Source organism: Atractosteus spatula, chromosome 1 (genome assembly GCF_055471065.1).
Source record: "Atractosteus spatula isolate fAtrSpa1 chromosome 1, fAtrSpa1.hap1, whole genome shotgun sequence".
Taxonomy (NCBI): Eukaryota; Metazoa; Chordata; class Actinopteri; order Semionotiformes; family Lepisosteidae; genus Atractosteus; species Atractosteus spatula.
This window is the reverse complement of record NC_142706.1, coordinates 51361773-51375469: the sequence shown is the minus strand read 5'-3', so window position 1 is coordinate 51375469 and position 13697 is coordinate 51361773. Positions and strand designations below refer to the sequence as shown.

The window sequence follows — 13697 nt, the reverse complement described above, 5'->3', positions numbered from 1 at the left end:
AGGACAGGATAAAAAAGCTTGCAAATGTGCTGTAAATTGCTGTTTAAATTCCTGGTAAAAACTGCCTATTACATATCATCAAAAGGGCTCTTTTAACAGCAGGTATTAAACTATGTTTCTGTTTCCTGTCTGTTGGAAAACGTGTGCTGTTAAATACTTTAACAATGCTATTATCTTCAAAATGCAGAATAACACAGAAGCTGGCAAAGTACTGTAGAGCTGGATAACATCGCCCTCTGCTGGCTATTTAACATAGTCCACTTTTCTCAAACTAAAACCTGTGTAGATTTAATAGCATGCTCAAACCTTAACACTGCTTCTGTAATTTTGAGTTTTTATACATGTGGAATCTGCAAAAACACATTTAACAAGTGTTTTGATCATTTTCTAATTGAATTGATTGAGTCCCTCATCTCTCCCCATACCCCTCCTGATCTCTCCGCTCCTCCTTTCCAGAGAACTAACTGTTCCTCATCTCCTTTCCCCCACCACCAGGGCTTGTTCATTCGTGTCCCCTAATCCTTACTAGTAGAATAAACTACCCCCTGAAATCAGAACTCATTTGGGCATCTCCTCAAGATACATCCATTTAGCCAACACTTGTGATCCGTTTCACACTGCTGTGAACTTCTACCGCTGATCGATACTGCTCTCCGCTCAGTGGCACTCCTTTACTGTCATCAAAGTTTCCTCACCTATGCTTTGTTTAGTGCACAGACATTGCACTTCTGACTTGCCTGCCTCACCATTGTTTCATCTGAACTTATTTTTCTACAGTATTTGAGCAACATTTTGTATCTGCTTAGTAATTAAGAAAAAGTAATAGCTCTTTAAATTTAGAAAACTGTACGTTCAAATTGATTTTGTTCAAGTCCACTGTTTTCAAATTGTGAATGTTTTTTTTGTGTAAATTTAGTCATATAAAGCCTGAGCAGTCAAGTAATTACAATTCAAATAAATCCATAGCATGTTGGCTGTCATTTCAGAATAAATTTAAATTGTCCATAAATTAGACATAAAGAAAACATGAATATTTTCTTTCTTTCGTCCAGTACAAATAGGTGCTTTCTTTGAGTTTTTCCTTCGCCCGTAATGCAGGAATACATCACCCTTGACCAAAAACAATTTAAAATTTAATAAAGTAGAAAGGAAACCTGTTCTTCCTTGCAGCATAGTATATACATTTCAATGCTTGTAAACAGAACCATTAGGTGAAGTTTTAAACTGTGGTTAAGTAAACTAATTCTTGTAGGTACTATACAGTTGGTCAAGTCCTTGAATTTTAGCTGAGTTTAATCTTCATCATCTACTTAGAAGTTTGCTTCTATGTTGTTTTGAAGTCCAGCGATAATAAAAATAGCTTGTTTTTCATATCACATTTTTAAAGAAGCATAGCAGCTGGTAGAAAGACAAGGCTGGCTTCTTGTAGTACTTGTGAAGTGAGGTGTAAGAGCCTTAGTTCGCAGGGATGGTCCAGTGTCACTTCTGCTTTTCAGTGGTGTAATAAGAGAGAGGCTGGCTGCAAAGTCTATGTTAAGTAGCAAACTAGAAATCATAGCTCTTGAACTTCAAACAGGTCACGCACTTGTGTTTCATTTGAATTGAAAATGTGGTATCAATCTTCCAAGGGGTACTTATTTATGTTAGGTTTGTTGTAATTTGTGACTAAAGTGCTGTGAACAACAGCCAAGTCTTTAATAACAGTATTTTGTGCATTCTATAGGTAATAGTCATTTTAACTCTAAATAGAGGAGATAGCTTGAAATCACCTATTCACATGGGACTAAAAGGTGTAGCAATACATTCTACATGTCAGAACATTCAGTAATAATTCTGAGCATGTCATAGTTGGCTTTGTAAGTGCCTTTGAGGAATCTGAATATTTGAATCAGGTCTTCCTTTATAATCTTATCCTTTCAGACCTGAAAATGTTTGATTCTTTTACCCTGTCAGTGTAGGATATTCATTTCAGCCCACGTATCTAGTCGTTCTTTGGACAGATTCCAGAGCAGCAATACTTATTGGCAATGTGATGACCAAAATTACATTCTAAATGCAATTGTGATGGCCTGGTTTTTAAGGGAGTAATTACAGAAAATGACCGCTAGTGGCCATCCCAGAACACAATTTTATGGAATCCTGGGAAATCACTATGCCCTGCTGATTTAGAAAACCACAGTCTCAGGTGAACTGGTTTGGAATATGGCCCACAGCTGGGGAAATTGGAATATTCTATGTAAAAGGTAACTTTACCAAATTTAAACCAACTTCAGGAGTGTCTCAATTTGACTAAAGGTTTGAGTGGAACCCAAGTCATTTATTATTGTAGTCAAAGTTACATTAGCAATTGTGTAGTCAATGGGAAAAGTCTTGAGTGACTGTTTTTTAATGGCCAATAAATAGCATCTCTTGTTACCTTATGTACAACTGTTAGACCCTATTAGTATCAACCCCTGCCGATTTGTTTTTATCTTAAGTGCTGCTAGTACCTTAAACATATCTGCCTATTCCTTGCTATTTCTATTTAATATAGAGCAGTGTCTTTCTTCCGTTGGTAAACCCCTGTCTAAAGAATTGATTTATTATCCATTGCCTTTTATTGTCTAAACCTCTTCCACAGAAAACAGTGGGAGAGATAAAGATCTTTCTAGGCTTAGCTCAGTTCTACCACACTGAAACCCCTCAGTGAACAGAAAAGGACATTTTTAAATAAGCAATTACCAGTGAATCTAAGGAAGTTCAGGTCTGTAAATTAAGGTCAGTCGTTTGATGTGAATTCCATTTATGATGATTCCATGTACTTTATTATGGTATAAGAAAAGCTTTAGCAGTGAACCACTCTTTGAGCATGCAGGTTCAGTGTGTGGATGCTGTTCTGATTTATTTTATGGGTATGGTGCCTGACCACAGTTTATGACAGTATCTGTTTTGAACGTCTTTAACCAGTTGTGGTGCAGGATGCTGTTTTTACTGTCATGACTGCACAGCTTAAAGCAGTTGTAGTCACCAAAGCCTTATTTTGTGTTTGCTCTTCAAGGGGACTGGCAGGAGCAACTCTACCCTCTAGTGGTCACACTGAAGGACTGCGTCACGGAAGTGGTGGATCGAGCCCGGAAATCCATGACCTTTGTTCTGCTGCAGGAGGCAGCCTGCAGTATTCCTCAAGGCCTGTTGCTCAAGCAGAGACGAGATGTGGTCTTCAGCCAAGCAGTAGGTGCTTCCCACATAATGCTGGCCAGGACTGACTGTTCTGGATGAAAAAGTGATATTGTACAGTGTGCTTAAAAACCTGCTGACGTTTAAACCGCTCTTCTCTCTCTCTGTGTGTTATTTGTCATAGCTGGCACTCTTACCACTAATGGCTTAATAAAAATAAAACAGGATTAAGCTGTTGAGGGAATAGGAGAGAAACATGGCAATATTGCAAGAGTAATCAATGTACAAACTCTATCAATTTAACCCATGAATGCTACTTCCACAGTTAAAGCAAGTAGTTGTTCCATGGTAATGTAACCCATCTTGTTTCTGGCTTGAAAAGGAAGATTTTAGGCACAGTTTCCACAATCTTGAATGTTAAAGCTGTCATTACTAAAGTTATGAATGTATTTTTTTTAAATAAAATATTGACTATTTTTTCCATGTGATACACAAGGGTCCACTCAGATTTCAAGCACAAATAATTATAATATTCGAGTTGATACCCTTGGGGAAGTCATGGTAAAGTTCATCTGATTGAACTATATAATAACTATGTAATTTACCTTAACTATATCATCTTTGCCCATCAGGATCCATTGTATTTAGATACTTAGATAATTTAACCACATAACCTGTATTTGTTTATAAAAATACAGTAAATCAGCAATTAAAATAATAAGAAAAATTCTTGATTTTCTGAAATTGAAAAAAAGGTTTAACAATACAGTAGGGTCTCAACAAATGCAAATTCACACAAAATTACTTATTTGCAATTTGGTCTGGCTGACAGGATCTTATATGGAAGGAAAACAGAGCAGGATAAAACAGGGTCAAAGGTTGTCTGCCCAAGTATCCACTACCCATCTCCACTTCTCAGCTTGGTCTTGTTTTTGTCTTGTACCAATCGCTGCAGGTTATGGGTCGGCAGCTCGAGGAATGACAGGCTGGAGACGAGTTTAAAGGCTCTCTGACAGTTTTATTGCCCTTTTCATTACAGTGGGGCATGCTAATCACAGAGGCATCCACTGGACACCGAGAAGGGATTCATCTTGTTTATTTTAGCTGACTACTATAAGTTTGTGAAGACTGTTATTTTAATGTTATTTTAATTAACTTAAAGCCAGTCCATTAATATGGTTCTTATCATATAAGGAAGGGTTATTTATGTGTTTAACCATACACACTATATAGTGTAGTGCATTATACAACAGTATGGGGTGGACTTTTCTACAGTTTATGTGAATTTGGCTATTTACAACGGTTCACACAAATGTGAAGGCCCTATTGTATATCAATGTAATATAAAACTTATAATATACAGTTCTAGTGGCTTCCCAAAGCTTTTTGGTCTAGTATTTTTAGATGTATTCAATTTTCTAATTTTATTAAAATATAAAGACACTAGTAAAGCTGAAGACATGTTTAAACATAATTTTGTGATTTAAAATGGGCTGTATTGTGAGAGTGAAAATGGAGGAAGTTTTGTATGGGAGCAAGACACGTAGAAAATCTTTCAACAGGGGTATTCATTACATTAGCATCAAAGTTTATGTACCCACCCATTGGTGAATGTTATATATGAAGAAATACTGTAACACTAATTCCTAAGATTCCTGGTTAAAAGAGAGAAATTATATATGCAAAGTTTCTATAGATCAGAACGCAGTGGTACACCTACTTAAGAAAGCTACCAGGACACACCACTGTTCATGATTCTTTTGATTGCATTAATGTGGTATTGTAGCATTCAAGGCATTCAAAACATTTTTAAAAAGGACAATTTTTAAGTAAAACTTAACAGAAAGTTTCACTCTTCGTTTTTGCATTGCCACTCAGACCTCGTGTAAACATGAAGCAGAGAAGGAGGAAATACTGAGGGAGACTAAAAGATTAAATCAGAAGAACTGCAAAAGTAACTGCAGAAGTTTAGCTTGCGAATTTGGCATTCTTCCAGAGAGAGAAGCTCTCTAAAACATGCAGGATATAGACACTGGGAGAACGCCAATTAGGGTCATGGTGTGCCTGAAAAATATAGCGGGTGAAAGACGACAATGTCCAGTGAATGTCTTTTGCAGTTCCAAAGGGGACATTAATTTTGTTTTTATTATGAGATTTCAAAACACTTCTTTTTTCCTCATAGTTACAGTAATTACAGTATATACAGTACAGTACATTTGCCTCTTCTTGTGAAGTCTAAGTAGGAAAAAAAGATAAGTAAACATGATGGGAACACTTATGAAATAATTCATAATGCTTGAAACCGCTGTTTTTTTCAGCTTGTTTTTGTAGAGAAGAGGTCAAATTATTGTGATAAACAGTTAATTGTTTATCTGCTTGTCTTGAGTAACGCATTCCTTTTCTTCTTGGACGGTGTAACGGCCCTTAATGGGGCTAACTCCACGCCGTCGACTGTACAACCAGGTAGAAATCAGGCTGCTACCAGGTTGTGCAAGACTGAATCATGCTTTAACCCAAGACTTTGTTTTAACAAGTGGTCTATGAAAATTGAAAAACACCAACATATTTTGGCAGTCTTTGAATTAATAATTGCACTTAATATAATCACGTTATTATAAGACCATCTGTAATTATTGTAATTTTCATTTCCATTGGCACCCTAATAACAGTTAAAATTGAGCTTCAGCCACTGCATAAATATCCTCTTAAGCTTTCAAATGTCTTTTCTTGTTCACCTAATAAAATGCTTCTGTGCAGGAGAAAGTTTCCTGTTTGCAGGGACAGCTGATACTCTTATTTGAATATTATTAGTTCAAGAAGGTAGCTGTGTCAGCATGTGTAGGCTGCAAAGGAACAGGTAATGGGTTTATTCCATGCTGAAAAGAAAGGAAACACAATGTTTCGGCCGTGGAGCCTTCTTCGGGTGTGAAGAAGGCTCCAAGGCCGAAACGTTTTGTTTCCTTTCTTTTCTTTTCAGCATGGAATAAACCCATTACCTGTTCCTTTGAATATTATTGATGTGCTTTTATTTTTCTGCAACAGGAGCAACTCATCTTTTGTGGTATTCTTGACAGTGTTTTCCCATTTCTCAGTTTGTTCTCTTGTATTATTTCAGATTTGTGAAATCAAGAAATTAAACTATGCAAATCAGTCTCCCTCTGAAGAAGAGTCATGTTTTCATTCTGTAGCACAGTTATTTCATCATAGTTTATCATTATACTACAAAATTATCTACCAGGCTTCTTCTGAATAAAGTTCCTTCTGCTGATTAGTTGTTTTTTCTTCTCCACTCAGCTCACTGCCTTGGCCTGTGGGTTTGTGATGCGACTTTACGCAGGTCTCAAGGACAAAGGCTTCCTGCAGCAGCTTCATCTCGTTGGGCTGATTGCACAGTTTGAAAGCCTGCTCAGCACCTACAGTGAGTATCGGGGCCTATTGATTCCACTAACTCTTAGACCAGACCTGAAAAGTTGCAAAAGTAAAGAAAATATGAGAATATGATGTGAGAGACAACATGATAACTAGTGAAGATTGCTATGGAAAGGTATTTTCCCCCTAGTAATTCATCCCTATCTTCACCTGTGGTCATGAGCGTTGGATAGTGACCAAAAGACAGATTACAGGTACAAGGGGCAGATATTAGGTTTCTCTGTAGGGCTGCTGGGCTTACTCTTTGTGCCAGGGTGAGGAGCTCAGCAGTCTGTGAGAACCGCGAAGTACAGTCAATGCTCTTCTGGATCGAGAGGAGCCAGTCCTCCCCAGGTGCCTCCAACTGGTGTACTGGGCACAGCCCACTGGGAAGAGAGTCCAGGGCAGACACAGGATATGCTGGAGGGATTATATCTCCTCAGGAGGGGCTGGAGACTGTTGCTGGGAAAAGGGAAGTGTGGTCTGTCCTGCTCAGCCTGTTGGCTCCATGACCCTCATCAGGCATAAGCATTTAGAAGATGATGATGATGATATTCAAAGGAAAAAAAATAAACCTCTCTTTTCTTTACTGGAGCAGGCATCCAGAGAGACACCTTACTAATTAGAATTTTTTAAAGCCCTGTTCCATAAATTCAAGCTTCTCGCTGTTAGAATTTTCTAATTCAAAATAAGTACTTGTTATATTTATGGAGTTGTTTTTTTTCTTTTCACAAAATTGTAAAAAGGTCAGCCTGCTTGAGCTTGGGGATGCTTGAGCATTTTAATCAATAGTAGCACAAACCATTAAACCTCTTATACAAGCAGACAGTTCCAGTTTATGGCTTGCTAATTCTATATTGAAATATTGAAAAGACATTTTGTTTGTACATCTGCTGTGTGTGCGGTACATCATGTGCCAGAGGAAATAAAAATGACAAGATTTCGTATAAGATTATATGAAGTTCCTGCTTGGTAAAGGAAAATGTCAACATTACTAGTATTAATGCCAAACAAACTACTGGGGGTTGTCAGGATTGAGTGTTACTCTTATCTAATTAATGATTTGCTGTATTTAAATGTCATGTCATTTAGTCTAGTCATGTAAACACTTGTTCACATAACTAAAAGTTTTCTGAGAACTGTACCAGTTCTGTGTAAAGTCATAGTGATGGGTTTTAAAAATATCTAATTACCATTTTGCAAACCCCAGGGGTTCATTTCATCTGACTTGATTATTTTCAATAGGGTATAGTCAACCATCAACCATTCTAAATATTTTCTCACAATTCTTTTCAGGTTTTTCACACTTAATAAATACTTAGACTTATTGTAAAATAAATTACAAAATATAACACAAAACAATAAGCCTTCATTCATTGTAGGCATGAGAGATCCCAAACCTGAATTTGCCCTGGAGTCTTTTTGACCTGTTTTGTGTATTTTGATTATTTTCCGCCACAAAGACACTCAGATGAGCAGTATTTATAATACATCTTATGTTTTGTATTATAAATAAGTTGTTTTTAAATATGCATTTTTTCTGTCCAAACCTGATGTCCATTGGTGCCGCAATTTGCCTTCTTGGATATGTAAGGACTAGACCACATTGTCAGTGCAAAAATCGCATTTAGTAAAACCTCTTTAACCCTTTTGCCCATTATGAAGACTAAAGATAATTTATTCATTATGTTAGACATAACAGTGATCTTTTATTTGTCTAGGTGAAGAAATTGGAATGCTGGAGGATATGGAAGTTGGCATTTCAGATCTGCAGAGAGTGACATTCAAAATCACGGAAGCAAAGTCTGAGGATCCTAGTGATCTGCAGCCTGTTGTCAGTGGAAGGCGGTAAGAGTTGTTGAATATTGTCACTCCAGTGCTGTGGGAATCATTTAACTACATAGAGATCATAACTGCCTACTGGTGTTGGGCCTCTGGGTTAATTTGGTTGGTTTCCTTCAGGTGCTCCAGTTTCCTTACACAGTCCAAAGACATGTTGGTAGGTGTATTGGCTTTGGTGAAAATTGTCCCTGGTGTGAGTATGTGTGTTTGTGTCTGTGTGTGCAATCAAAAATCCACTGTCAAAAAAAGTGTCCTCAGTTCCATCTCACAAGTTCTATTTAGAGATGAGCTTGGAGCTCTGCCAACTCATAATAAGGGGAGGAAAGCCTTCACACAAATGAACAACAAAACAGTGGGGTTTGAAATATTTAAGCATGGTGTACAGTGAAGATGTAATCCCCAATTATTTCAAGGAAACCAGAATTGTTACAGTATTGAAGAAAGTGTACTCTGCTGTGGAAATTACAAGAAATTTCTCTGATGTCAGGTGCCGACAAGATGACTGAAGACTTACTTCTGGAATCTTAGTATGGGTTCAGACCCTCACCAGGCTCAACTCAGGCTCCATCTGTCCCACCACAGCGGATGTGGGTATGGGACAGCACACCCTCACTTGCCATCCCAACTCACACACAGATAGGACAGGGAGGTTAAATAGGAACACACACACAGAGCTGTACGGAAGAAATGTCTGCAGAGCCCTGTATTCTCGACAAATATATAGAACAATATCACTAGAAATATCATAATGGAATGTGAATTTACATGCTGAAATGTTCTTCTTGGGACACGAAGAATACTCATTCCTGATCTTTCGTGTGGGTCATTTAAAGTTTCTTAGTTACTGAAGTCATAATTGACAGGAATTTATCTAAGCTAACATTAATGGCCTAAGGATCTTTAGTTTGAAATTATTCCACTTATTAATTCATTTTTTTCTGCAGTACTTGATTTAAAAGTTGTCAGAGTAAATGAGCATTCCAGATTTATAATTAATATTAGATTAATAACATTGAAATCATATTTAGGTCAAGCAAGTAGCAGAAAAATGATTTTTTAAGCATAAAATAATACTAACCTTGGAAAGTGTACTCATCTGTCAGTTTTAGTACATTTAAAGTGAATTCTCCCAGTAGTGTTCAGTAAAAAAAACTTGCTGTCCACTAGATGGCGATTTTGCTGAATGATTCATGGGCTCTTAAAATCTCAGAGATACAGTATCTGTGCAATTTCAGCAAGGTTCCGTTAATCATTATCAATCGCTAGTTAATTCTGTTTTCTAGCTGACATGTACAAGGCAAAGGTGGGGCAGTGCTTAGCTTTGCTGCCTCACAGCACTGTGGCACTGGTTTCAGCTCCTGGGGTGCTATCTGCATGGAGTTTGTATGTTCCTCCCTTGTTCACGTGGATTAACTCCAGGTGCACAAGTTTCCTCCAACAGGCCGAAGACATAATTGCAGGTTAATTGGCTTCTCGGAAACTTGGCCCTGGTAAGAGTGTGTGCGTGTCTGTGTCTTCCCTGTGATGGACTGGCGTCCTGTCCAGAGTGCACTCCGTCTTACACCCATTGCTTGCCGAGAAAACGGTTAGAAGATGAATAAGAAGCAATTCCGCTCTTCAAAAGAGATTGAAAAGCATAACATTACAGTTATGTGAGAGCTTGCTACACATCATTGTGAGCAACTTAGAAAGATGTCAATCTCTAGAAGCCGAAACACATAAAACACATTCATTAGTCCCCATATATGTCTGAATAAGTGCTTTATTTGATTTAAATCCAGATTTTTTATGGTTTAATGGGTGTGAGAGCAAAGTACTTGGATTGTGATTAGAGAAAGATGACTAGTTGAAAGGTGATTTTCAGCACAGAATTACTTAGGTAGAATATTCTAGCGATTGACTGAGAATAGAAGAGCTGATTTGAAGAGTGGAGGAGGAAAAAAAAGGTGACTGCTACTGAAAAGCTCTGTGGGGCAAGCGACTGAATAGTGGACTGTGCAGGTGTCTTTGACAGTACATCTACAAGATACAGTGACAGACCACTCAAATGCATACAGTATGTATTAAGGTGACACGCTGACTGACTTTGTGGTTCATGGCTTGGCATTCACCATACCAGTATGGTTTTATTTCACTAGTTATTTCTTTGGAAGTGCACTGTTGTTTGGTCATTTAATCTTAATCTGCTATATGAGAACTGAAAAAAACCCATCAAAGTTATGTTGTTCTGTAAATGTAGGATTGAAGCAAACATTAATACATTAATAGAATTTAATTGTTCAAATTTGAATTGTTCTTATGCCATTGTAAATGAAGTTAAACTAGGTTACAAGTGAACATTCAATTTTTAATATATTTTTCAAGCATGCTCAAGTTAATCAGTGCATTGATACAAACATATTTGTGCCACTGAGACACTCCAGTTTGCTTAGTGTGTAAAAAAAATAGAGGGGAATGTTTCCAGGAAGGGAAACTCCCACTGCAAGCCAGGTGTAACAGTCAACGACTGAGAACTCCCTGATAAGGGGAAGTTTACCTACTTTGGCAGTAAGCGCTCACAAAGTTGGCACATTGACGTTTAAGTAAATACCAGAAAAGCTAAGGCAGGTGTGGCTTTTTTGCCCCTAAAGCTGAAAATCTATGGAGCAGTAGTACTCCCAACCTTGCTGTACTGTATGTTTCTGAAACCTGGACGGTCTCCCAGCGCCATGCTTTGCAACTAAATCCATTTCTCTGGAACAACCTGAAGAAACATCTGTGGATTAGATGAAAGTACAAAAAAACTGGAACTTTGATGCTGACAAGGGTTGTCATGCCCTTGTGCCCAGTGTCTTTGCTACTTTGAATCTGTTGCAGTTGGAATGGGCGAGCCATGTGACCAGATGAATGCCTCCCAAAAAAGAGTGTTTAATGGCGAGCTGTTGACATTTTAAAAGGCCTCTTTGAAATGGAATCAGAAGCTCTGACATGGATCCAGATTTACACTCTCTGGCTCAGAATTGTCATGAATGGACTGCTCTTCTAAATGCAAAAGAAAAAAAAAGCAGCTCTGTTCTATATACCCTGTAGCAGAGGATTCCTTTGTGCGGAGAGGAGCTGGCCAGCCTCCTCCATACACTTCAGCAGTGTTAGACCCTGATTAGGTGACAGAGAAATAGAATGTCTTCTCCGCCTGTAAAAGACAACACAAAAAGTGATCCTTGAGGAGGTGATCAGAAGTGATGCATTCCTCCTATTTCTAGGTATCTGGTTCAACCACAGTTATGTGAAGGAGGAAAATGAGCAGCAAAGGAAGCAGGATAATGATAACAAGGCAAAACTTTTTCTTGCTGGTAAAAAGTTTGGTACCTGTCATATTGAACATATACACTCTGGTTTAAGATTGCATACTTGGCTCAGATTCATTTACATTTTTATTTTACTTTTTTTTCTTTCAGGAGTGTCAGTTGTGCAGATGATCTGTTTTTTATTTTTCTGTTGCATTATTTCTATAAGTACTAATCTTACCTAACTTTGATATGCAATAAAAGCTGTTTTTGCTCGAAGCTGTCGAGTGGGTTGAGCCGAAGCTACCAAACACAAACTTGCATTTGATGTCACGAAATGAGCCTTCTTGGTAGAAATTCTTGGTAGATTTAACATCGTGCTACAGTATATGAGACGCCTCTTTGCACCGAACTGTTATAAATCGAATAAAATATTAGGAAGATAAATGAGATTTGTTCATGTGTTCAGACATATATCAAACATTTTTTTCCTTCTTCCAGGGATTATTATACTGTAGAAGTGCCATTACCACATGAGATTTTTGAGGCATTACCAAATGAGATCAAAGAAGGCAAGCCATTACAAGTGTATCCAGTGCTCTTTAACATTGGGATCAACCAACAACAGACGCTAGCAGAAAGGTACAGTATCTCCTTTCAAAGCAGTTTGCTGGGCAATATTTTAATGTTGAATGTCACTGTGTTAAGTTCAGCCGTAGTTACATTGTGTTAAAGACCCGAATATAGTATCAAACTTCATTCACCTCCTTCAGCTTATGAAAAAAGACTTTCTCTTAAACACTTTTGGTTTACTAGATCAATTTACTGTACTCTTTTCCCATTTCTTTTTACTTCTGTGTATTACATGTTAGAGAGTTATTTTATTATACTTTGAAGTGTGAATAGCAATCATAAACAGTAATAGAAGTATTCTGTTCTTGTTCAAAGAACAGAGGACCTTGATTAGCACAAAATATATTTATTTGTAACTTAACATAATGACACAAATTATATAAAAGCACACTTTGTTTCATAAGAATGAAGTTTACTGCCGTACAGAATGAGGTTGTACTATAAAGTACTTCTTTTTGGCAAGCATAGTTAGTATTTGCAGCACTCAGTAATTTTCACACACGTTAGACATGAGATGTGCTCCCGGTGGGCAGCCCTGGTTCTGGAGAGCTGGTGTATCTGGAGATTTCAACAACACTTTAAAGCAACAGCACGTGTACAGCTGGGAGAAGCTGTGAAATGTGTTCAGTTAAAGATGTTAAATATACTATGACATTTCTTTCTTTTCTCTATAGATTTGGAGACATCTCCTTACAAGAGCGAATAAACCAGAAAAACTTTGAAATTTTAGATAGCTATTATAAGTTATTAAGTGAAAAGGTGCCATTGCAATGTAAGTATCAAATGATTGCATGAGAGGAAAGTCTTTCAACAAACCTATGAGAATATTTATTCAACCATTAGCTTCATATTGTGAACACAGTACAGTATGTACAGTATATAATACAGTCATGCCAAAGCCGTTGTTTATCTACAAATAGGCTATAGAAGCATTTAAAGCCTAATGCCATTCAAAAATGTAAAACCAGCCTTACACAGAACAGAATTTTCTCATGCATTAATTTTCTTTTCCTTCATTCAAAGATATTTTCTTGGAATATTAAGTTAAAATGGCAGGAAGTATAACAGTCAGCACATACAGCCACACACTGATTAGTAATATCAAAATATGTTTTTTACAAAATATATTTATTTTTCAGATTTACCTTGTTTCCAAACACAAACTGACTTGAAAGAATTACTTGAAACTCTTCAGCAGAATATTCTGACAAAGAAGAGGAAGAATGTGGAAATACTGTGGCTTGCTGGAACAGTAAGTGTTCTGCTGTTGTCAAAAATGATCACTCCCTAATTCCTTGTATAAATCTACCATGTACATGTACAAAATACCCCGATGAAAGAAAACTTGTAATCTGATAAGATTTCCCATTATTTCTCATTATTTGTGGCAGC

At 37.3% G+C, this 13697-nt stretch overlaps 1 protein-coding gene across 1 annotated transcript in view; it reads left to right on the top strand.

Moving 5' to 3' along the window:
• The window catches only part of inpp4b (inositol polyphosphate-4-phosphatase type II B), a 407152-nt gene that overhangs the window by 379144 nt on the left and 14311 nt on the right, over positions 1–13697 (top strand). The window contains exons 19-24 of the mRNA XM_088920878.1: positions 3038–3210; positions 6451–6574; positions 8286–8412; positions 12174–12314; positions 12980–13077; positions 13445–13557. Of these exons, the coding sequence (XP_088777004.1) occupies positions 3038–3210; positions 6451–6574; positions 8286–8412; positions 12174–12314; positions 12980–13077; positions 13445–13557 (776 nt within the window). The remainder of the gene's footprint in view (positions 1–3037; positions 3211–6450; positions 6575–8285; positions 8413–12173; positions 12315–12979; positions 13078–13444; positions 13558–13697) is intronic.